Consider the following 26,471-nt stretch of genomic DNA (forward strand, 5'->3'; position numbering starts at 1 on the left):
TTCTCAGTACAGAATACAAGAGAGGAGAGAGTTGCACAGAGAAAGCAGGCTCAGGAGATCTACAGCTGAACACCAGTGAGCACAGGAAAATACCTGAGGTTGAGGGAAGAACCACCTGAAAGGAGTAGAGGGAACATTCCCCAGTTCTCACACGGGAGGCGAGAGGGGAAAAAAATCTTGTAATTCAGAGAGCTTGGGAAGAATCTAGCATATGGCTAGATTAAAAGCTATTCTGGCCTTGCCTAACAAATTTTAAAAGAATCAAACTATTCAGCTATGTTCCGAACAAAGCTCAAGAATATTTATAAGAATACAAAAGTAAAAAAAAAGAAAATGAAAATAAAAAGAACACAAAAGTATTCAGCACCTAACACAGTAGAATTAACAATGTCTAGAATTCAATCAATAATTACAAAACATGCAATGAAGAAGGAAAATATGACTCAGTAAGAATAAAAACAAATCAATGGAATTAAATCCACGAATGACACAGATGACGGAACAGACAAGGATATAAAAATAGCTATTAGAACTATATTCTGTTTGTACAAAAAGGTAGAGAAACATGCGGAAATGTTAAGTACACAGAATACATAAAAAAGATAACAAACCCAACTTCTAGAGATGAAAACTAAAATGGAAGGGGCTTACAGCAGGTTAACTATTGCAGAAGAAAAAATTAATTAACTTGAAAACAGTGACAGAAACACCCCCAAAAGAAACACTGGGAAAAAATGAACAGAGCACCACCAATGACCTGTAGGACATAACCAAGTGGCCAAATATAGTATAAATGGAGTCTCCTAAAGGAGAGTAGAAGGAAAGGACCAAAAAATTTTTTCTGAAGAACAGAAAGATAAAATTTTTCCAAATTTGATGAAAACTATACATTTCAGACTGAGAAAGTACAAAGAACAAACTATGATGCGGTCGTATCTCTTACTTAAGTTTAAGGAAGACATTTCTATTCCACTCTGGAACCTTTACCCACTGAACTCCTGACAGCAGTCTAAGGAGCTACAACCTATCCATAGGACTAGAAATTACTAAACTCTATTTACCAGCCTTGATATTCTGTTTCTTGAAATGTATAATGGTTCAAACACAAAAAAGACAAGATTGCCTTGCCTTCCTCCATAATCATAATGTAGTATAGGAACAGTATAACACCAAGTCCACATTTTTAAGAGATTAGAAGAAACTATACCAAAATGATAGCAGCATTAATCACTTTCTTTTTCAAATCCCTATAATGTGGCTATGGCTTTTTAAAAACGTATATACATCAATACAGCAATTCTCAAAGTATGCTACACAGTCCCTGGGGGTCCCTGAGACCCCTTCAGCAAATCTACAATATTAAAATCATTTCCATAATAATACTAGGACACCACATGAGTCTTCTTTTCCACTCTGTTGATATTTGCATTAACAGCACTAAGGCAATGGTGCCTTAGCATGAATCAAGGCAGTAGTACTGAACTGTACATGCAGTGTATTCTTCACCATGACTTGCAGTAAAAACAGAAACAAAATGGCAGCTGCACTTAATGTCCTTGATGAAGCAGTGAAGACCATTAATTTTATTAAATTTTGACCTTTGAGGACATTTTTTTACCATTATGTGTGGCAAAATGAGAAGTACACAAAAAGCACTCTAAATCAATTTGGGGAGTACTGCCTTCTAAATAATGCTAAGTCCTCCAATCTGTGAATGTAGGGATGTCTTTTCAAGTATTTAGGTCTCCTTTAATTCTTTTCAGCAACATTTTGTTGCTTTCAGTGTACAGGTCTTCTGCTTCTTTGGTAAATTTATTCCTAAGTATTTTATTCTTTCTGATGCTATTGTAAACGGAATTGTTTTCATAATTTCATTTTTGGATTGTTTGTTGCTGGCATGTAGAATACAACTGAGTTCTGAACTTGATCCTTTAAGTTGCAGCTTTGAAGAACTCTTTTATTGGTTCTAGTGGATAGTTTTTTGATACCTCAGGATTTTCTACAAATTAAGACTATGTTTTTTTTGCAAGATCTCTATTTGTATGTAAATAAAGATAGTTTTACCTTTTCCTTTCTTTTATGGATACTTTTTTTCTTGCCTTATTGCTCTGGCTAGGACCTCATGTATTGAATAGAACCTATGTTGAACAGAAGTAGTTAAAGCAGACATCCTTGTCTTGTTCCTAGTATTAGGAGGAAAGCTTTCAGTCTCTTACCATTGAGTGTGATATTAACAATGGGGTTTTCATAGATGCCCTTTATCAGGTTGAGAAAGTTTCCTTCTATTTCTTCTCTGTTCAATGTCTTTTTAATCATAAGAGTATGATAGGCCTTTTAAGCTTCATTCCTGGTTTTTCTTCCTGGGTGAGAGAAGTTTGTGGACTCATAAAATTCTAGAAAAAGTGAGTATCTTAAGTTGTACTAAGGGCAAGAACGCAGGTAAGCCCCAGGAATAACTGAAACCAGCATTGAAAATGCTGCCAGGACACTATCTGCATTCTTTCAGTGCAGATTAATGTCTGAACTGCAGGGAAATCTGGCCTCTTCTATACCCAAGATTTACATCTTCTGGGTTTCCATTATAGCAGAGCATCTGCTTGTTGGTCCCAGTTTTGACTTAGGCTTGGTACAGATCAATTGATTATCTCTAGACCAATCAACTCTGGAAAGAAAAGCTAACTGCTGTGATTAGTTCAGAGAGGGCAAGGTGTCACCTCTGGACAAACCTGTTATGACTTGGGAACATATCTGTTCCCCCAAAGCCATATATATGAGGGAATTTGTCCCCAGGCTGGACATTGAGGAGTCAATCCCTTAAATATCCTCTACAAGAGTGTACATAAGTGTATCTACCAGTATATAATATAGGTGCTTCCTGTTTTTATTTTAGAGAATATATTAGATGAATTAACTTCTCTAAAGGTAAGTTTGCCCTCTTTTCCTAGACTAGAAAAAATGAATTAAGCAAAAACTACACGCTGCTTTCTTCTCTTTCATCTTTAACTCTGGTTTTTGCACCTGTTTTCTTTTAGTGCACAGGATGTTACAGCAGAAGCTGAATGGAGTTATACAGTGCAGTTAATTTTAAAATATCACTGTCTTATTGTATCCATTTTGGAAGTAAGAGTAAACTTTTCTACTTTAACTATATTGCCTTTTTAGAGGTAGTTATAAACTGAAATTATCAAGATTTGGCTTTGTTGTATTCAGCCAGGAATAAATCAGAAATAACTAAAAGCTCACGTGCTAACCATCCATTAAAGAAAAAAAAACAGTAGTATTTTCTCTGTGGTAGGCATTGCTCTAGGAGCAGTGAACAGGACATAGTCCCTTCTCTCATAACGATTATAACCTTATGTTCACTCTTTTTCTATTAGTTTCCAAAATATAAACACTAAACCAATATTCTTTTGGTTTCCAGATTATCCTCCAGTGGAAGAGTGGTGATTCACAAACTAAAAGCAGTATTTGTACTGCTATAGTTTCTCCTCACCCCCACAAAAAATAGGTTTCAATAGGTGTGCCAAATCCTACTGGTAGATAATGGTGGCTTAGATCTTCATGTTGAGGAGTTTGGGCTTGGTGGGAGATTCCCACTCAGATTAGGAATGCCTTACCACTGGAAAAGGGGCAGCACCATGCTCCTATATCTTTTTGGTCCAGGAGAAAGACGATGATGGCTTGAACCAAAGTGGTGGGAGTAGAGATAGAAAGAAGTGGACAGAACTTGATGTGTTTTAAAGCTAGCATACTTACTAATGGATTGGATAGGTTTCCGGTTTGAGCAAATGGATAGAGGGTGCAATGGGAAGCCATGGAAAGGTATAAAACAAGGGAAGGTCGTGACTTGATTTTTATTTTACAATGATAGTATTAGTTGTTGTGTGGGAAAAGGATTGGGCTTGTGGAGGTAGCCATGATGGAAGCAGAGAGATAGGTTAAGTTGTTTTCCTTGAAATAACAGGTCACTTCGCTCATTTTGGAGAAATTGTCTACCAAATATTCATGTCTGAGGAAACATACTTTGTCTATTAGTCATTCTTTCAAGTAAAAATGGTGTTTTATGCCATATGTGAAAATCCCACAACTAACATAGTACTCAATAGTGAAAGACTAAACACCTTCCTCCTAATACCAGGAACAAGACAAGGATGTCTGCTTAGGTTCTACTCAACATGAGGTTCTAGCCAGAGTGATAAGGCAAGAAAAAGAAATTAAAAAGCATCCACAAAGAAAAGAAAGAAGTAAAACTATCTCTGTTTGCACATGACATAATCTTATGTGAAGAAAATCCTAAGGAATCAACTTAAAAAACTTCTAGTAGAACCAATAAATAAGTTCTGCAAAGTTGCAGCATACAAGATCAAATTCAAAACTCTATTGTATTCTACATGCCAACAACAAACAATCCAAAAATGAAATTATGAAAACAATTCCATTTACAACAGCATCAGAAAGAATAAAATACTTAGGAATAAATTTAACCAAAGAGGTGAAAGACCTGTATATGGAAAACAACAAAATGTTACTGAAAAGAATTAAAGAAGAGCTAACTACATGGAAAGACATCCCCACATTCACAGATTGGAAGACTTAGTATTGTTAAGATGGTAGTACTCCCCAAATTGATTTAGAGGTCCAATGCAATTCTTGTTAAAATTCCAGCTGCCCTTTTTGCAGAAATTGACAGGCTAATTCTAAAATTCACTAAGAATCTCAAGGGACCTCAAAAAGCCACAACAATTGAAAGGACAAAGTTAGAGGACTCATATTTCTTGATTTCAAAGCTTTACTACAAAGCTACAGTAATCAAAGTGGTGTGGTACTAGCATAAGGATAGACGTATAGACCAATGGAATAAAACAGAAAGCCCAGAAATAAATCTTCACACATACTAACTTTTGACAATGGCAACAAGATAATTCAATTGGGGAAAGAATGGCCTTTTCAACAAATGGTGCCGGTACAAAAGGATATACATGCACAACAATGAAGTTACACCCTTACCCTTACAACATACACAAAAATTAACTCAAAGTGATCATAAGGGTAACCTCTATGACCTTGGATTAGGCAATGGTTTCTTAGGTATGAAACTAAAAGCACAAGTAACTAAAAAAAAAAAAAAAAAAGGACTTCCATCAAATTTAAAAATTTTGTGTTTCAGATACTATCCAGAAAAGTGAAAAGACGACCCACAGAATGGGAATAAAGTTTTATAAATCATGTATCTGATAAGAATCTAGTATCCAGAATATGTAAGGAGCTCTTAACAATAAAAAGACAAGTAACCCAATTCAAAAACGAGCAAAGGATTTGAACAGACTTTTCTCCAAAGAAGATATACAAATGGACAATAAACACACAAAAAGACTGCTCATTTTATTACTCATTATGGAAACTAAAATCAAAACCACAATGAGATATCCACTTCATACCCAGCAGGATGGCTATAATCAAAAACACAGTAACAAGTGCTGGTGAGAAGTTGGAACCCTCATACATCGCTAGGGGAATATAAAATGGTGCAGCTGCAGTGGAAAACAGTTTGGTGGTTCCTCAAAAAGTTAAATATAGAATTATCATATGACTAAGCAATTTCAATATACTCCTAAGTATATACCCAATAGAACTGAACACATAGCCTCAAAAAAAATTATACATAAATGTTCATAGCATTATTAATAATAGTCAAAAGTAGAAACAACCCAAATGTCCATAATAAAAATGTCAATACAATATTATTTAGCTGCAAAAAGGAATGAAGTACTGATGCATGCTACAACGTGGGTGAATATGAAAACATGCTAAGTGAAAGAAGCCAGACAAAAAAGGCCACATGTTATATGATTTCACTTAAATGAAGTGTCTAGAACAGGCAAATCCACAGAGATAAAAAGTAAACATTAGTGACTGCCAAGGGCTGGGGGGAAGTAGGAGTGGGGAATGGGGAGTGACCTAATGAGTATGGGATTTTTTTGGGGGACGATGGAAACGTTCTGGAATTAGTGGTGATGGTTGCACAACTCTGTGAACACATGAAAAACCACTGAATTATATACTTTAAAAGGGTGAATTTTATGGTATATGAATTACATCTCAATTTTAAAAACTGAATAGGGGAAAAAAGCCTCTAAACAACCAAAATACAGCTTATAAGATTATACAATAAAGCCATATATTTTCCCTTACCACCCCCTCCCAAAAAATCGTATTCTCACCTGAAATTTATTTATCCCTTTATATATAATTTGTACAAACCTGGTTGTATGGTCAAAGCCCATAATGGATTAAAAGTTACATATTAGGTGGAATGAAATTGATAAGACAGACATACAGGTTTTAAAAAGGCAGAAGAACTTAAAAGCAGGGTGAAGCTACTTAGTAAGGGCAAACTGGATGACACGCTTCATTAGGTCCTGGCAGTACCACTGATAAACACCCTGATACACTAATCTATGTTAATAGTAATGAAAATAATGAAGATGATTAACTAACGTAAGAGCTAGCCCACTTATCACTTTTAATGTGCCAAACACTGTTCAAGGTACTAAACATTTAGTTATTTACCAAACTCCCAACAACCCTACAAGGAAAGTACTACTATTATCTCATCTTACAGATGAGGAAACTGAGGTATCACATAGCTAAGTAGGTGGAAAAGATTCAAACTGAGGCAGCTGGCTTCAAAGCCCATCCTACCAATACATTATTCTGCCTCTCAATGATGAACTATCAGTCATAAAAAAAGTTAAACAATGTTCAGTGTGCTCTAAGAAGACCAGAAAATCTACAATTTTTATTTCACTATAAAAATGCTCCTTAAAAACAAAAACAAAAAAACCTGTTCTATAGCAGCCTGTTATCTATAGGGGAAAGTCTAGAGGTCAAAAAACAGCTCTTTACAATCTGACTCCAACCTGTATTTCCAGCTTATCTATCTCCCCTAATTCTAGCCAAACCAGACTGCTTGCGTTCCTTAACTATACAGAGCCTGCATTTTCATGCCACTGCATTGAAGGCCTTTTCTCCACTTCTCTGCCTAGAAAATTCCTATTTGCCCTTCAAAACCTAGCTCAAGTAACACTTCCTCTGTGTTAACCTTCACTGATAGTACTAGGCAAAACTGTGTTCACACAGCATTTTGTAGATCTCTATTAAAGCATTTAACATATTACATCAGAATTGAATGCTTAACTCTTCTTTTCACCTCCAAGAATTTGAACCTAGTTCATTGCTAATAATAAGTAAAATTTTTAAGTTTTGGTACCTACTAATAAAGTCTAAATTTTTTTTAACTCAGTAATACAAAATGACTAGTGAGCCAAGGTCCATGTAGTCAAGGTTTTATTTTAACAAAAGTCATGAAATTTAAATAATTAAAAGGGATAAAGTTCATTCTCATAAAAACCAGAAGTTACGAAGTTTCCTACAGACTAAATTCTGTCACCAGAAACCTTTTTAAGGAGAAAATACTGATAGTCTGGACCAAACCTGAGTAATTTGTCACAGTAAAGGTAACATGAATAACAACATGGGTAAAATTTTAAGTGCAAGACGAAGGTTCCCAGATTCTAAGCCAACAGAGTCAAAGGCTGCAAAGATACCATTTACTAAGCTGCTGCTCAAGTAATGTATGCTAACCGAAAGCCCTGAGAAATTACTGTCTCTCCCAATTCAAGTCACACCTCAAGAGTAAGTTACTCCTTAAGAAGTTCTAACAGAATTTACATTTTATTACTTGTTCCAAATGAGTTAATATTTATTTCCAATTGGACAAAACCAAACACAACTATACCCATGAACACAATCAACCTATTTATCTCCCAATATGTAATTTACATCAAGCCAATAACATATGGGACAGTCAATATAGCTTTTACCATTTAATAAATACAAAAGAATACCTAATGGTCCCTCAAATATTACTGAACTAACTGCATCTGCCAGTTCTATTTGGAAAGCATTCTATTCTATTTGAAAAGTTATTTTACCTAAAAAGGAAATGTCATTTCACATCACTTCATTTAAAGAAAAAAAAAGTTATCTAAACTGTTGGCTTAGGGAGGGGAGGATATAGCTCAGTGGTAGAGTGCATGCTTAGCATGCACAAGGTCCTGGGTTCAATTCCCAGTATTTCTGTTTAGAAAAAATAAACAAGCAAATAAACCTAAAATTATCTCCCCCTTCCATTTTAAAAAAAAATAAAAAAGTTCAAAAAAAAAGAAAGAAACAAAAGGAAAAAACTTAAAAAGGAAACAAAAAAAATTTTTTTAAGTTTATTAAATAAATAAATAAATAAATAAAACTGCTGGCTTAACTTTTTTCCTATTATCCCATACTTACAACTTACCTAATAAGCTACCAGCTTGCAACATCCGACCTCTTATTATCTATTCCCAACCTCAGTTTAACCCCAACTTCTTTCTTTCAAACTCTCACCCATCTACAAACTTTCATGATCTTCAGGGTCTCTGAAGGACCAGCTGCCTCCAACTCATTTTCATGACTATAAGTCACTGACTTTTCAGAGATAAACAAATGACCAGGGATGACCCAGAGCTAGGGATGGTTCAATACCCTCCAAGGTAACATTTTATACAAAACACAGCTTGAAATCAAATGTCAACTTTGCGTTCTATTCTTGTTGACATAAAATTAAAACCAACTCAACTACTTCTACGTGTTACCAACTTGGGCAATCACAGACCTGAATAAATATTTGTGTAGTGTTCTCCATTACCTAGGCTGAGAATTCTCCTCATACATTCTTTCTTTTCCCTCCTTGAAGAGGCTTATGGTCTGCTTAGTTTTCTTCATCAAATTTTCCATGAACACCCTAAAATACTCATTTTCTCCAAGTGACTCCATCTTCCCCTCATATCTTGACAAGATAGTGCGGAGATGCTGGTAGGTATCTGGCAGCAGGTCTAAGATATAAGGTGGGCTATTCTTTAGCGCCAGCTTTGGGTTCTGACACAAACGCACCACCTGCAACAAATGGAAAAGAAGGGCTATTACTTGGAGGATCTTAAGGGCAACTTCCTTTTTTAAGTTTAAAAAAGTTATAAAATATTGCTCGTTTGCAGAAATATAAAAAATATTTAATAAGAAATGATCCATAACCCCCTCCCACCCACAGACAATCATTTTACATTTTTTAGTGGTCCCCCTAGAAGGGTGGGTTCTTAAAACTATATCTAACAGTTCAGACAATACACAGAAAACTAAACAACTGGACGGGCGGGAAATCCACACATAAGCCTAAAAAATGTTAGATGAAGTATGGCAAATTCCTTTTAAATGCATGGCTCACTCCACAACAGAATAAAGAAAATTCCCAGGGGCAGAATTAGAGAACATGCCTGCCCTGGGAGGTAACCTTGGTAACTTAGGGGCCCAGAGCTTTAACAACCACCGGGGGAGGGACAGGAGCACAGAGGTCTGGGACTCAGTCAAGAGTTGAACTGAGATCCCACTCCTTCCCGTATAAAGGACTCTCAGAATTTATCTGATAATTCTTTTTATTTTCTTTTACTTAATTCTTTTTATTTTCTTTTACTTTCTTTTCTGAGTTCTTATGTTTTAAGTAGGTCTCTTTTAAAAACATAAAGCTAGATTTTTTTAAAATCCAGTACAATCATCTTTGTTTTTTAACTGGTGAGTTTAGTCCATTGGTGAGTTTAGTCCATTTTATATTTCTTATAATGACTGATAATTTTTATTTATTCCTACCATCTTCTTTTGCACTTTCCATTTACATTGATAGACTGGGATTTCAAAATTGTAGAATAGATAAACAAGATTACACTGTATAGCACAGGGAAATATACACAAAATGTTATGATAACTCACAGAGAAAAAAATGTGACAGAGAGTGTGTATATGTCCATGAATGACTGAAAAATTGTGCTGAACACCGGAATTTGACACAACACTGTAAAATGATTATAAATCAATAAAAAATGTTAAAAAAATAAGTAACAGAAATAAAAAAATAAATTTTATTTTATTTGTGGATGATATAACTGTCCATGAAGAAAATAAAACAGAAAATGACAAAGCATTAGAAACAAAAGTCTAATAGGTTGTCGGATTTAAAATTGATATACCAAAACAAACAGCACTCATAAATATTTTATAAATAATTTTAAAATATAACTTTAATTACTGCCATTCAAAACTGTACAAATAAAAATTTAACGCTCCTAGGAATACATCTAACAAAAGATGTGCAAGACTTTTATGAAGAAAATTATAAAACTTAACTGAAGAACATAAAAGATAGAAATTAACGGAGAATGCTATCATGTTTAAGGAGAGAAAGTCTCAATAGAGAGATACCAGTTTTCCCCCAAATTAGTGTATGAATTCAGTGCAATTCCTATCAAAATTCCAAAAAGCTTTTTCTTGGAACTTAACAAGTTGATCTCAAAACCCACATGGAAGAGAAAGAGGCCAAAACCAGTCAAGCCTATTTTGAAAAATCACAGAGTAGGTGGGGTATTCACTCAATGAGCTATCAAAACTTTTTCATATCTTATGATTAAAATACTGTGATGCTGACCAAAGACAGATGGACAGCCAAAAGGAAAAGAAGAAAGCCCAGAGACACACGTATGTGGAAATTCAGTGTCAGAAGTGGAATTACAAATCACAATTCGAGGGAATATCCATTGGAAAACTGGTTATTCATACAGAAAAAAAAAAACTAGGTGCCTTACACCTTGCATGAAAGTGAATTTCAGATGAATTAAAGATCTCATTGTGAGGAGAAAAAACTTTAAAGCCTTTAGGAGAAAACTGGAAAATATGTGTTGAACTTTATGATCTCAGAGAGGAAGTATTTCTTAAAACACAAAAATAAATCATAAGATGCAAAGACTGATTAGTTTGACAATACTAATATTTTAATTACAATAAATCATAAGGACTACTGAACTTTTTTTCCCATTCATTTAAAAAAAGTCAATGCAATTAAAATACTGGATATTCTTCACTATCCTTCTCATTTTCTTCTTCGTAAACTGAAACATTCATCAGTGAAATATCCTTTACCTCTAGTAATGCTTCTTTCCTTAAAGCCCACTTTATCTTATATAGCTAAACCAACTTTCATGGCTTAGTGTTTGCATGGTTTATCTTTTTCCATTCTTCTACCTTCAAACTTTCTGTATTCTTACACTTAATGCATGACTCTTCATATGCAGAACATAGTTGGTTTCCTTTTAACCCATTCTGACAATCTTTAGTTTTAACCAATTTCACCTGTTTATATTTCAGCTGTTTAAACTTATTATTGTAGGTCAAATATTGGCAATTTCATATGGTTCACTTAGTAAGTACTGATCCTACAATACATAATAAAATAATTTACTGTTTGTTTTATATGTTTCTCTCCTGTTTCATATTCCTTTATCTCCCCTTTCTTGCTCTCTTTTGGTTTATCCATTTTTTTAATTTTCCCAATTTTCTCCCTCATTAGCTTGTCAAATATATATTCTTTTACTACTCTTTTAGTGATTACCTTAGTAATTATAAAATGCATCTCTGACTCGTGAAGTCTTATATAAAGTAGTACTTTTACCACTACCCAGACAATGCAAGGAACTTGGAACACTAACTCCATTTACTCTTTTCAAGTTATGTGCTATTACTATCATATACTTTAATTCCACATATCATATGAAGTCCACAAGTCATTATTACTATTACTATTGTCACTTTACAGTCGATATTCGTTCATATTTACCCACATAACCACCCTTCCCAGTGCTCTTCATCGCATCTGAAACCATTTTCCTCCAGCCTAAAGAACATCCTTTGGTATTTCCTTTAGGGTATAGGGTGCTGGCTACAAATTCTCCTTAGTTTTTGTTTATCTGAAGACATCTTTCCTTTGTATCCACTTTTAAAGGCTATTTTCATAAGGATAAGGATTGGCAGTTATTTTCTGTAATCACTTTATCGCTACAGGCATACCTCAGAGGTAATGCAGTTTTAGTTTCAAACCACTGCAAGAAAGGGAGTACAGCAATAAATCAAGTATTGCCATAAAGTGACACACACAAATTTTTTGGTTCCCTAGTGCATATAAAAGGTATCTTTACACTACACCCTGTAGTCTATTAAGTACACAACAGTGTTACGCCTTAAAAAACAATGTACATACCTTAATTTAAACACACTGATAAAAAAAATGCTAACCATCAACTGACAACAGAGGGTTGCCACAAACCTTTAATTTATAAAAAATGCATTATCTGTTAAGCGCAATAAAGCGAAATGCAATAAAACGAGGTCTGCCTGTATTATCTCATGCCTTCTGGATGCCACTGTTACTGCTGAGAAGGCAGGCTGTCAGCCTCGTTGCTCCCTTGAAGGTAGAATGTCTTTTATCCATGGTTGCTTTTAAGATTTCTCTTTGCCCCAGGTTTTCAGCAATTTTACTATGATGTGCCTAGGTACAGTTTACTTTCGATTTTTCCTGGTGTTTATAGAGCTTCTTTGATTTATGACTTCATGATTTCCATCAGTTTGGGGAAATTCTCAGTTAATTGTTCATCAAATATTGCTTCTGCCCCATGGTCTTTCTCCTCTCCTATAATTTCAAGTACTTATAAGAACTTTTACTCCATATTCCTTTTGTCTCTCACACTCTTTCCTGTATCCTTCATCCTTTTCTCTACCAATGCTTTAGTCTGGATTTTTTTTTCTGATGTATCTTCCACTTCATTAATTTTTTCTTCAGCTTTATGCTGTTAAATCCACCCACTGAATTCTTAATCATCATAGTCTTAATCATAATAAAATTCTTATGCTTTTCAGTTTTAGAATTTCTATTTCATTCTTTATCATTTCAGCTCTGTCAAAATTATCAATTTTATCTTTAATTCTTCTAATGTATTAATCATAGATATAAGTCCATGACTGATAGCTCAAATATCTGCCCCCTGCAGGTATGCTTCTATTAACAATCTTTCCTGTTGATTTTCAATTGTAGTTTATTTTTTCATAAGCCTAGTTATTTATTTATTGAATGATGAACATTGTACATAAAAATTATATCAACAAAAATAGGAGGTTATGGATGATATTCAAAAAGGACTTACTTTTGCTTCTAGCAGACTGCCTAGGGACACTAGGAATTCCAGGTCATCTTAATCTAATCTAAAATTGAGAGGATTAAGAAGCTGGGCTTCAGTCTTCAGTCCCTGTAAAGATTGGTTTGCTTCTGTTTTACCCTTACTCTTACAATTCAGACCCTCAGGGACCCCAACCATAAAATCTAGTGTTTCCCAGACCCTTCCACCTTGGCAGGCCCTAATTCCAATTTTCTGTCCTCCTTTAATATTTTGAAAACTCAGTGTCTCAGCTGTCACTTCCAGAATCAGCAATGACCTTATGGGCAAGGGAGCCTCAAAAATCAGACTTACCTCTCAGAGCTTTCTTTATCTTCCAGAACCTGGCCTCTAATTTCTCACTGCTTTTATAGCAACGTCTTCTAGCTTTTCTAGTCAGCAGTATTATTTGGTTTGAAACAACCTAGTCTAACATTGGAAGAAGCAGAAATCTGACATCCTACCCTTTATTTCATATTTTAAAATGCCTACATTCTTGTGTCACCAAAATCTCATTATAAACTTTTTAAAGGTGTCTAAATGATTCTATTCTATGAATATACCATAACATATCTTAAACCATCCCTTCCACCTTACTTTAACATTTATGCTGTTTTTAAGTTTTCACTGTGATGAACATCTTTAGGCATTTTATTCTTCTACGCATCAGATTATTTCCTCAGTATAGATCCCTCAGAATTGGATTAAGGTCATCTAGAACAACTGCAGAATTCCCATTTAATTACTAATGAGATGACTCATCAAATGATGTAAGACAGTATTATAAATTTTAAACTAAATATTTTATTCTCTGTACATCATTTCCTGAACTCTTGAAAAATAGCCCTCTATAAGCCTAGCAAATAAAGACAAGCTGAATCAACAAAAATACCTGATTTATAAATATTTTAACAGTGTTTTAGGAAGCTACTCGTCCTATCAAGAGTTTCAAGCCAAAAGGGAACAACACAGCCAAGAAGAAAGGACTCTACCTCAGATGACAACTATATTCTAAGTGCAATGGAGTTAAAAACTCACATTAATAAATAAATCCAAATTTATAAATATTATATTTCAAAACCTCATTTGTAAGTCTGACGTTTATGAATCAGAATATACATTTATAATAAAAATATTAAAATGGTAAGCTCTTAAATTAATCCACGGAGGGAGTTAGGAAAAACCAATATTGAGACTAAGAGATCAAGATCCAGCAAAGACTAGAAGAGGCAGATGACTGAAGGTTTTTATTTTCAAAGAATACTGAACTTGTTTTATATGGAGAAAGAAAGAGGAAAGATAAATGAAAAGAAAATGGAAAATGGGATCTACAACACAGCTAGGAGCACCAAACACCCAACATCATTAAAAAAGGGACACCTCCTTACTCTAAAACAGGAAGAAAGGGAGTGAGGATAGGTTTAGACAGACACAAATTTAGAGATACGGAGACAGGAAATTTAAGAGGGTTGTACCTGATGGTTTTGATTTTTCCTAATGTATCCATTCAACTAATATGTCAGGCACTGGGACACAGAAGTGAAAATACAATGTCCCTGAATCTGAGAGGAATCAGACAATAAACAACAAAAAGGAAATCAACAAAAAAAGTATCAGGTTCTATGCAGAGAATTAAAATAATAAGAAAATATTAGATGACCATTTTAGAATGGCGAATAGGAAAAGCTTCTCTGAGGTGAATTTAGGCTAAGAGTTGAAGTTACAGGAAGGATCCAGTCAAGCAGAATCAGAATAGAGTAGCCCAAAAGGAAAGAACAATTAATCCAACATCCCTAAAGTAAGGAACAGGTTTGGATTTGGGGAATTGAAAGGTCAGTAAGACCAAGTGTAGAGAGCAAGGTAGCGAGGGTGATTAGGGATGAGGCGTAGTCAGGGAATTAGCAAGGTGACATCACGATAAAGCCTAAAATATAAACTTCTAAGTGCTGCATTAAAATTAAAATGTTTTAATATCTTGACAAGACTACATCAAATAGCCACATCAAAATGTCCTGTTCCAGTCATTTACCTTCAATAAATTTCTTAACCTCTGAGCCTCAGTTCTTTTACCTTTAAGACAGAGATACCCACCTCATAACAAACGTTATGAAAAGACTGCACAGTTTCCAATAAAGCAGACATCCAATGCTAGTTCCCTCCCCATTTCCATACAACTTAATCAGGCTTATCTGCAGAGGAGGCAGGAATTACCTATTGAAGATAGAATGTTAGATCACACATAATCTTTTGATGACTCCCAGAAAATGACACCGTTATTCCTACCATCCCAGCCATGCCACACTACCCTCCCAAACCTGCATGGCCTCTGACTACCTGGTAACCAAGGAATAAAGAAAAGGCAGTAGGCCGCCCTAGAATAGGGTGACCAACTATCTGCAAAACCTACAGTATCCACCCCTTCAAAGGTCCAAACCAAGTAGAGCACTCAATAAATGTATTTACATTTATATCCAGGGCTACACACACCAATACATATATTCTCCCTGTTTAAAGGCATTAACGTAACAGAACCCAGGTTAAAATGCAGTATTCGCCTAACACCTCTGAAAAAAAGGGTATACTTCCTTTCAACAACTAAACTAAAACTGTTCTGCCCAACCTGTAATATGCAATCAATAAATGCTGTTACTGACAATGAACTAAAAAAACATATTACCCCTAACATAGCAGATTTAAAATACCATAAGTTTTTTTTAATAAAATATCACAAGTTTTAAAATGTCTCCCAAACACTTGATTAGTTAACATTCTCAAACGACTACCACGCATGTTCCACAAATGTAGTCAGTCCTTCCTTAGAATGTGACCTTGTAAAGATCATCTGTAGATTAAATATCTGCTTTTCTCAAGATCTTTCCAAGATGAATCATCACATGATCAGGGAAACCAGCATTCCACTAACAACTCTGTAAGTCTTTTAAGACCAACATGAGCCGTGAAGAAAGTATATAGGTAGAGGAACTCTTTTGATCTTAAAATTTTCTGGAAAGGGAAAAAGAAAAAAAGGGCCCTAAATATTTATAACCTCTGGAGAAAAGTTCCAAAAAGGCTCTGCGAATAATTCAAGCCAATAGTTGGCAAACATCAAAAGCCAAAAGAACCTATCGTTATTACTTAGTGAATTTTAAATTGGCAGTTTTTGTTAACCTCTAAAGCCCAAATGTGCATTCTAAGCTTAAAAAACATTCACCAATAAGCAGAGGAAAAACAACAACAAAAAAACATTCATCAAAAAATTTCTCAAAGATATTTTCCTGATTAGTCTGTTCTCCATTTGGCCAATTTTATTTTGCTTTCCAAGTCTTGCAATAGCAAACATGGCTTCCTTTTGTTTACTTCTGCCTGTACATTTACAGCATCACTCAGAACAATGTCAAAAAGAAACATGCTTAGCTCTGGGAAACCAACAGTATTCTTGTACAGCTGCCACACACTCCATTCATAATAGCTTTCTCACTGGCCTAGCTCCTCCCTTTGCTTCTGCCAAGGCTCAATGGTCAAGAGAAAAAACTGGAAAGTGCTATGATTGCAATAAAGAGGAATAAAATTATGCTTGGAAATTGCTAAACTTTTAAAAAGAGAAAAGAAGTTACAGAGAACAGTGGCCTAAGCCTAGTTCTATTCTGAACACAGTCTCTTCTAACACTAAGGAACTGTAAGTCTAGTTAGGCTGAAAACGTAAGCATATAGGACTATGAATAAGTATTTTTATCTCCGTAAACCTTATCCATGGAAGCATTTTTCATTTTAAACTTGTTCATATGTTAAAAAACATGATTAAAATAAGTACTATGTTTCAAAAGCAAGTATTCAACATGTTGAGTTATACCTACAACACATAAAATTTGATTACAGTATTGAAGATTCAATTGCTCAAGAGAAGGGGAGGTATAGTGGAAAGGCCACCAGAACAGGAGTCCAGAGGTCTGGGTCCTACCTAGACTGGTGACTGACATTAAGTGGCTATGTGACCTTGGGCAAGTTATTCATCTCTCTGACTCTATAAATTAAACAGATCAATTAACTTCTTAAAGCCTTTTTAAAGCTTCAAGTTTTAGAAACTAATCAACCCAGAAACTTAAAGAGGTTTAACAGTTTTACATGTGTGAACTATACAGTGAAGCTTTTAAATGAAAACAACTTGTGATTGTTTTTCAAAGAGAAATCAGAAACCCACACTTTATTGAAAAAAAGTGTCATCACTAGATAATGGCCCCAAGGAAAAAAAGTCTTTTACTTCAAATTATTCCCCATTATTGATTTATCAAAATTCCATTCAGGGACTTGAACTGTAATTACTAGCCAACACTCCTCAAATACCACCCAACACTATTTATTAAAAACACTATGCCACTTAGAACCAATTACCAATCTCATTACTTTCATTTCTCACATTAATTGAAGAAAAAAAAATACATCCATTATGGTGTAGGAAATTAAATAACCAACGCGTGCTGACAGCTTACCATGCAGTTTTTATACATAGATTCTATGTATAAAAGGGAAATATAATTCTCTCCCCAGATTTATCAGAGCAACTTCACAACAATACCATGAACTAGAGATTAAATGATTTTAGCATCGCTTCTGAATGTCAGACTATAATCAAGGCACAACTGTTGATTACAGACATCCTGCTTGGTCTAAAGTTCTTCCCCAGGTCCAAACCCCTTTCTGGTCTCCCCAAGGATTAAGTAATGGTTTGCGTAACGATTCCCACAGGGCGTTCCCTGAGCCCTTTGTATACCTTCAGTTATATCCCCAGGTTACAGTGTGAGCACTGGGTCAGCCTTAACTCCCTAGCACCTGGTTTGTGTTCAATAAAAGTGTGATGGTGGAAAGATGCCAACATAATTTTCAACTAAACTAGGAATCAGCTACCATATCTAAATCAATAAACTACACAAGGATTGTGGATGAAAGCAGATTTTTTTGGAGGGCAATATGCTAATATATATTTTTAAAACTTTAATATATGATTCCTTTAACCCAGTACATCTCATTTCCAGGAGTTTATTCTAAAGATTATTTAGAAACTACATAACAGATAGTCAGTGAAACATTGTTTCTAATACTAAAAATCAGAAATAACCTGGGAGTAAAATGACTATAACTCAATAAAAAAAAGTTTAAAAAAAAAAAAAGAACCTGGGAGGCTATCAATATGAATTTGTTAAATAAACATATATATATATTATAAAATCTTATGCAGTCCTTAAAAAAATTTCAGGGAGACCTATGTGTAGTATTAACATGAATGATCTCCATAATGTCACAAAAATTTTTTTAACTCTAGAAGCATTTTTGTTTAAAAAATCCCACTTTTGCTTAAAAATGTATAATTTTATGAGTATGTATTACTTTCAAAATTTAAGAACATAATAATTAATATCTTAAACACAAATAAGATACTCTACTGTCATTTCTTTTTTTAAAAAAAATCTGTCAAGCTTATCTAAAATAAAATCAGCTGTGGTACGGAGCCTTGCTACTTCAAGTGTGATCCCTGTCAGCAATGCAGAATCTCAGGCCCCACCCCAGATCTACTCAGACTCTACATTTTAACAAGATCCCCAAATTATATGAATTCATGTTAAAGTCTGAGAAACACTGGTTTATAAGAATCACTTAACACAGTCCAAATACTAGCTCAGGATCCACATAAACAAAAGTATTAGCTGGGTGGCTTGGGCTACCTAATCTCTCTGAATCTGCTTCATTCTTGTAAGACACATTATTTTGATATTTTCTGCTATTTTCAGCAGATGTGAAATTGTAAACTTCTCTACAGCATAAGGAATTATCAGAACTTAGTTACCAGTCTTAGCGAGTAAATGCTAAAATGGTAACAACTTGCTCAAGTCGATAAATCTCTCAAGGGCAATGCTATCCATCCAACCTTCTCAGGGCCACTTAGGAAAAGGGACTGGAGGGAAGGACTTCGTTTTGTTTTTTTGGAGAGAGGTAATTAAGTTCATTTATTTATTTTAATGGAGGTACTAGGGATTAAACCCAGGACCTTGTGCTTGCTAAGCAGGCACTCTACCACTGAAGCTATACCTTCCCCCAAGGACTTTAAATAGCAGACAGTAGTCACCTCTGGAGAGGGTGGTCATTTGGGGGTATGAGAGTAGAAGGGAACGTCTACATTTTGCTCTATGTATCTTACGATTCATAAATTGTTTTTCACAAAGAGCGCTATTAGTGATATGTACCGCTACTGAAAGGAGAGCTAAGAAAGGAGGCAGGAATTAGGACCCCAACCTCCTCACTGAAGTAGCAGTGAATTGGTCTTATTTTAAGATTTGAAGATTTCCTCATGGTTCATGATCCCAGAGCCAGAGGGAAGGTCAGTGGTGTTTGTAAGAAGGCACCGAAGGCAGTGGAGTCTGCTAAGCAAGACTCACCACCCATTCCACCAGCTGCAGAGGGGAGACCCAGGGTCACTGCTCATTCTTCTGGGGGAACCATACACAAGAGCATCTATGGTAGTGGCATTGGTCAGCGGGAGCTTGAATCCCCAGAGGGTGTGTACCACCAATGCCATCATTGCACCCCTTTCCCTTCCTCCTTTTGGAAGCCACTGCAGGAAGGAACACTGTAGGGACAGAGCTAAGGCTGGCTTCCAGGGCTCCTGGTTGACTACTCCCACCTATTTCCTTCCAGCACAAAATGTGCTAATCATGAAAACATTTCACAATGACTTGCTTGTTATAATCCCCTTCTTCTAACAAAACTAATGTAGATCAGAATTAACTTCATTGGAAAACGTGATTGAAATTTAGGCTCAGTTTTCAATACTTAGTCCATTTTTCTTCTAATGCTCTAGATTAGGTTAGGGGAATGATTTTCATAGGATAAATGTTATTGCATGTTTGAATATAATATGAATTCTGCTGTAAGAGAAGACTTAGGGACCTATCTGCCCGTGATTTTTCTAGTTCCTTGCATGTATACAGCTGACCAACGATGTATCAAAAATAGGTCTTACTATAGCCACAGAATGAACAGAGTGGATGATCTTCCTCAGCCTAACTCTACTTTTATTCTATATAGCCTTCAAAATTTCTATCATGAACTGTATGAAATGTGCAGTTGGGCTCATGTTTCTTAAGGAATAATGGAGAATTTTATGTCCTTTAAGGGAATTCTTAATAGGCAAGAAAACAACACAATCATGTTTTACAATGACTATTACCTTTAGAATCCAAAAAACAAACACCTACTTTTAGTAAATGTTACTTTAACTCAACACTCAAAAAAAAAGATTCCCTACCTAATCCCCTTAACTACTGCACAGAAAATGAGGGAATCTGTTTTGATCCCACTTTATTTTCTTAAAGTTTGCACTTCATTCCGCAAGAACTGTGTTAGGCACAGGAACTAAAGTTAAAACAAAGCCTGATCCTGAAGAGCTCTAGTAAAGGGACAGAACTAAAAATGAAATAAAAAGTGGTAAAAAAAAAAAAAAAGTAAGAAAAATGGGAAAATAATGTGTACACACCTCTACAAAAACCATACAGAGTAACCAGTAGAAATAATTTGAAGAGACACAAATCCTTGCTTAAAAGCAGGTATTTCTTTTAATGGTTCTAGTTAAACACCATGTTAACATCATTCAAGAGAACATCTACTTTGCTTGAATGTGTGAATGGTGGTGGGATTGTGTGTGTGTGTGTGTGTGTGTGTGTGTGTGTGTGAAAACTGCTGTTGTGTACCTACACAGGTCACTTTCTGAAAAATGACTTGCCACAGAGATTGTCTTGTATACCTGAGAAGGTACTGTATGGAAGAAGGAACTAAGCCTTCAGAGGTGGGTAATCCTGGATTCCAAGTCAGGCTCCACTACTAAGTAAGTTACATAACCTCCCTGAGCCTAAGAATCTTCATTTATAAAACAGGGATGGTACTGCCAAAGAACTACCGAAAGAAAGAAATGTTTAATGTAATTTAAAATGATTCCCATCCCTATAACACCTCCTTTTAGTATTCCTTTGGAGCACACAGAGCAATTTAACAAATATTTACAGCACACTATTGTGTAAGGCCTTGTGCCTGGACACTGCAGAAGTGAAACAGATTACAGTTGCTGTCCTCATGGAGCTTACAATCTTGAGAGGTTAAGATAAACAGAGTAGATACAAGGGGTAGGGCAAGAAGGAGAAGGCAGTTAGCAGAAGGACTATCTTTTGAAAATGCTGTTTTAAACCCATGCTTTAAAGTGAAGCATTTTTCTAATAAATTATACCCCGTTAAATAAATCAACACCTTAATGTTTTAATAACGTAAGCTAATTTAAAATAAAAACATAGCATGGATCTAAAATACCGCCAGCATGAGGCTTTACTTCAGAGGTGGCCAAATTACAGCCTGCAGCCTTTTTTTGTACACCTGCAGGTAAGAATGGCTTTTACATTTTTAAAGAGTTGTAAAAACAACAAAGAAACTGGGACTGAGTATGTGGCCGGCAATGTCCAAAGTATTTACTATCTGTCCCATGACTGAAAAAGTTTGCCAACTCCCACTCTACTTCATAACGGAATTTTGAGTCTCTCACTAAATACCCTGATAATTCTATACTTACATTTAAGGCAATTTTTATGATTGTTCTCTCCACTCCCCTGCCCAGCTGTCTCTTTACTTACTAGCTACTTTCTTTACATACAAGTATCTTCACAAATATTAATTACAATATACCAGGATGGAAAAAAAAAAAAAAAAAACCCTAGTGGCTGACCACATCTTCTGCTTAATAACAAGCAGTCTAGCACAAGTCCTTTTCCAACACTAAGTTTCAGTTCCACAATGGAATAGTAAATTGGGCCTAGGGTGACCAGAATTCCGTGACTTATGCCGACTTCTCCATCCACATAGCAGCCAATACTAGGAGAGAGGAGACATAGTTTCCAGTGATAATCAATAAATTGATTAATAAGTGGCTGGAATAATAGTCACCTAACTTCAACAACAAGGTTAAAACAGGTATGAGATGGTAACCTGGAACTAAATTCAGTAAAAGTGTGGGACATTTTGTGGACTTGACAGTAATTTCTTCAGCACTGATATCGCATGATGTCAAGAAGGATTACTGACACATTTAAGACTTTTAATAGTAAAAATAAAGTGAAAAAGAGAACATCTATGCTCTAAATATCAAGAGTTAAAAAAAACAATTAAGAGTAAAAGAGATGGTGCAATGTAACAAAACTACAGAAGTATTCAGAAAATCTGCAAAGCAGTACGAACCTACTGGACTAATATATCAGAAAGAAGAACCAAGTTTTCATTTCAGCACAGCTAGTAATCTACGATATGGAGCAAAGGGTACTAAAAATCATCTTTCAAGACAAGCAAAACAGGAATAAAACACCCTATGCTAGAATGGAAAAACTAGAAGCCTACTTTCCTTGAAACTATCAAAACCTGAAAAGCATTAGACTCAAAACTCTGAGTCGTCTTTATTCTCTCCAAATAATTAAACATTCTGTGAAAGAAATCGTAATTCAATACACATACTTTAAAGAGATGAAGGAGTGAGACTTAAGGGGGGGTCTTATTTGGACTACCTTACAGAGACTCAAAGTCTGATAAAAAGTTTATTTTTTAATATATTTTTATTTCAGTATAGTCAGTTTACAATGTGGTGTCAAAAGTTTATTATTTTTAAGAAAGTCTCCAATCAATACAATTCTGATACACTGAATGTTCCCACACCTGTCTTACATGAGAAAGTAATTAGAAATGCAAATTTTTTCCATTCCAGGAGAACATTTTTAAGTAATTAACTTTTTTTTGGAGAGGGGATTCTTTTTTTTTTTTTTTAAGTACTTTCTTTTTTTCTTGTTGTTTGGTTTTTTGGGGGGTAATTAGGTTTATTTATTTACTTATTTTTTAACAGAGGTACTGGGGCTTGAACCTAGGACCTTGACGATGCTCACACACTCTACCACTGAGCTATATACCTCCCCTCTAAATCCCTAAAATGCAAACCTACAAGCTTCAGATTCTGAATATACTCGATATATTTTTTTAAAAGATGTCAATGCATTTAGAATTTCCTTTACGTGCCTAAGTTTCTTTAATGGTTTTAGTACAATTTCTAATAATGAAATTAGCATTACAATACCAATACAATCGACAAATACCTGTTCATTAATTACAATGCCAATTATTTAACATGAGAAAAATCAGCCAGAAAAAGAAGCTTCTGAAACCAATGGTATCCATAACAGGAGTGCTAATTCACACACAGAACTTATTAAGCATTTATATAGCATATTTATGTTTGCCAAGTGCTTCATAATCACTTTTATTAGCTGTTTCTAGGCCAAAGCAATCCATGAAAACTTTACAGAAGCGGAACCTAGGCCCACAGAGGAACCAAAGAAAAACAATTTTATTCTGTTGGAAATAACACCATTCTCTTACAATATAAATGTCCGATTCTTCTAATCACTTTTCATCTGAAGTATGAATTTTGCAAAAATACGTTATTAATAAATGTGAAAAATATCAAGGAAATATTGAATTCTCTGGAACAAATCGTTAGGCTGTTTGAACACTTTAAAGTACTTGGGACTAATCACTGTATTATACAGACACACAACTATAAGGAAGTAAAATTCTCCCAAATACCAAACTTAAAGTGGGGCTATTTTTCACAGTCGCTTTAAAAAGGTAATCAAAGCAGCTCATCCAACAAGCTTAAAGTCAGGTCCTGCAATAAGAAGTCAGGTTCCGCTACCAAAAAAAAGTAGAACCCACCTAAAAGCAGTGGGTGTAAGGAGGAAGTTCTGGAAGGAGTCAGAATCTGCTGCTTAACCCTCTCAATCAATACATCTCTCCGAAGATAATGGTCATAACCAGAACTTGTGGTTTAATCAGTGCATATCTAAGCACCGGCAATGGATCACGTCCAATGTTTTTGGAGGATAAAAACTTAAGCCAGCTCTAGATGTGGAGGAAAGTTCCTTCCTCTGCTCATTTAAACACCCCCCTATTTCTTTTATCTTGATGTTACATCTTAACGAGAAAAAAAACTATACGCTCATCCAGAGCGCAGTTTGCCGGCGAAGTGGTCCTGACCCCAGGTCTCAATCAGAGACTGTAAACGTAATAGCTGGATGCAGCCAACAGTCCTTGCCGGTAAATCAAGCGCTCTTTCTCACCCGCCTCCCTCCTATCTCCCGGGGCCAATTCCGCGACCCACAACCCTACACCCTGCACAGTGCCCTAAACTCTGCACCCCCCGTTATACTTCCGCCCCAGTGGCTCCCCAGTTAACCTTCACCCCAGCCCCCACCCCATCTTTGTCTCGCAACCCCAAACACACCACCTCAACGTTCCCCTACTCCCAACCGCAGCCCTTCCCCCACCGCCGACCCCCATCCTCCCGGTCTCCTCCCCACCCGCACGTCCCCCACCGCCCGGCCCCGTCACCCCAGCTCCTTGCCTCCCCAGCCTCGCACGACCCGTCCCCTCCCCCAGCTTCCTCTGTCCCTTCCTTCCCCTCCCTCGGCCCCTCCGCCCACGCCCACCCTTGCTCCCGCGGGTCCTCGGCAGGCCTTTCACCTTGTCCATGAGCTTCCAGCACTTCTCCACCATCTTCTTGTCCACGGTCCCCGGCGGGTGGGGGCTGAGGTGGTGGTGGTGGTGGTGCGGCTGGAAGGCGTCCTTCATGAGCCCGATCAGGCCGCCCGAGCCCGAGCCGCCGGAGCCGCCGCCTCCCCCGGCCCCGGAGCTCTTTTTCACATTGCCGGCCATGGCCCGGGAGGGTTAGGGGCCCAGCAGCGTCCGCCGGCTCCGCTCGGCTGCGAGTGAGGGAAAGAAGGAGGGCGTGAAGGAGGGGCCTCTCCCGGCCACCGCCGCCGGCCGTGCGGGCGGAGGGAGGGGCGGCCGCTGGGAGGGGAGTGGGCGGCGCCGGGAGCGCGGTCCGCGCGGGCGCGCCCCTTCAGAGAGCGCGAGCCCGGGGGCGGCAGGGAGCGCGCGGAGCTCGGGGAAGCGGGCGGCGGCGTCCGAACTGGCGAGCGACCTCCCCTGCGCCACCCACTCCCGAGCCACAGCTCCCGGAAAGCCGCGGCCAAATTTCCGCGCCGCCTCCCCCAGCCCCGGGGGGCGGGCCCAAGCGGAACCTTTGCGCCTGCGCCCTCTGCTGGAGGAGCGAGGAAAGGGTGGGGGCGGGGTCTAGCATGGAGTCTGCGCACTAGGCAGAAGCCGAGCTCTTCATGTTTCTCGTGGGTTGTGGGTTGTCGCTCCGTGGGGAGGGGGTTATTGAAATATTTAAATTAAGACAGGTAGCCATAGAAAGAATTTCAAACTCAAGTCTTTCCCCCACATCTGACAAACGGGGAAACTGAGCCTAAAGTTATTTGCCTCTTCACACTGTGGGAGAAAAAGGGAAAATTTCCCCCCACTCCCTAGTGTTTTAAACTCCTCGTTAAGTCGGGAACAAGGACAGGAATGTGAAAGCTGCAGGTTGTTGCATCCTGATTAGACCCCAGGAAGGCTTGAAACACTCAGGCCGCGAGCTCTTCTTCCAGGTCTTTGACCTTCTGAAAACAAAACACTTCCCCATTTTCTTACTTCTGAACACTAGTTCCTTTTCTGGGAATGGAATATGTACTTAGGACTCCCCTGCTCAAAGCATAGAACCGCAGGTCGGCACCGCCAGCATCAGGCTGTGACCACCGAAACTGTGAGCTTCAAGGCCTGGCCAGAGGTGTACTTGCTCCGCCTGCGGAACAGAAATGCAGTTCCCAGTTACTTCCACTTTTCTCATCTAAAAGTTCCGTTGGAAGAACTTTGAAAAAAAAAAAAAAAGAACTTCCCTCCCGAAGAAGGAAGTGCCCTGCCCTAATTTGCTAATTCTGAGCCTCAGCTCTAGGAGCATGCAGGCCTTGCTATGTCAATAAGTACTCAGTTCCTCCTTAGATACCCCTCCTGGCTCTTACATGAAGCTCTTGACTGCCTAGAGAATTAAGCTTATAAAAGGGTTCTGTAAGAGGGGAAAAAACATTTCTGAACTCGAGGACTTTTCAGCCAGACATCCTTGTTTTGCACTTTGGTGGGCTGTATCCAAGACTGATTGTGGAGTCAACATTATCATTTCCTAAGAATTTCCATTAATCAATTCCTATCTAGAAATAATTAGAATGTCTAAAGAGAAAATACAGGCAAAGCTCTTAGATAAGTGGCAAAACTTTCCATCTCTAGTGCCTCCCCACCCTTAGTTGCAGACTCTCCTTTTCTCTCCCTTGGTCTATTGAAGCCTTCTCCTCACTGTTTTCCCTGCCACCTCCAATTCATACTGCCACCAGACCAGCCTCCCTA

General features: G+C 37.0%; 1 protein-coding gene across 1 annotated transcript in view; it reads right to left on the reverse strand.

Moving 5' to 3' along the window:
* Positions 1-25,190, reverse strand: part of CBL (Cbl proto-oncogene) — a 74,794-nt gene extending 49,604 nt beyond the window's left edge. Inside the window, exons 1-2 of the mRNA XM_072954158.1 lie at positions 24,714-25,190; positions 8,744-8,991 (exon numbers count right to left, since the gene is read on the reverse strand). Of these exons, the coding sequence (XP_072810259.1) occupies positions 8,744-8,991; positions 24,714-24,905 (440 nt within the window). The 5' untranslated portion in view covers positions 24,906-25,190. The remainder of the gene's footprint in view (positions 1-8,743; positions 8,992-24,713) is intronic.
* Positions 25,191-26,471: the final 1,281 nt, after the last annotated feature.

This window comes from Vicugna pacos, chromosome 33, assembly GCF_048564905.1.
Source record: "Vicugna pacos chromosome 33, VicPac4, whole genome shotgun sequence".
Classification (NCBI taxonomy): domain Eukaryota; kingdom Metazoa; phylum Chordata; class Mammalia; order Artiodactyla; family Camelidae; genus Vicugna; species Vicugna pacos.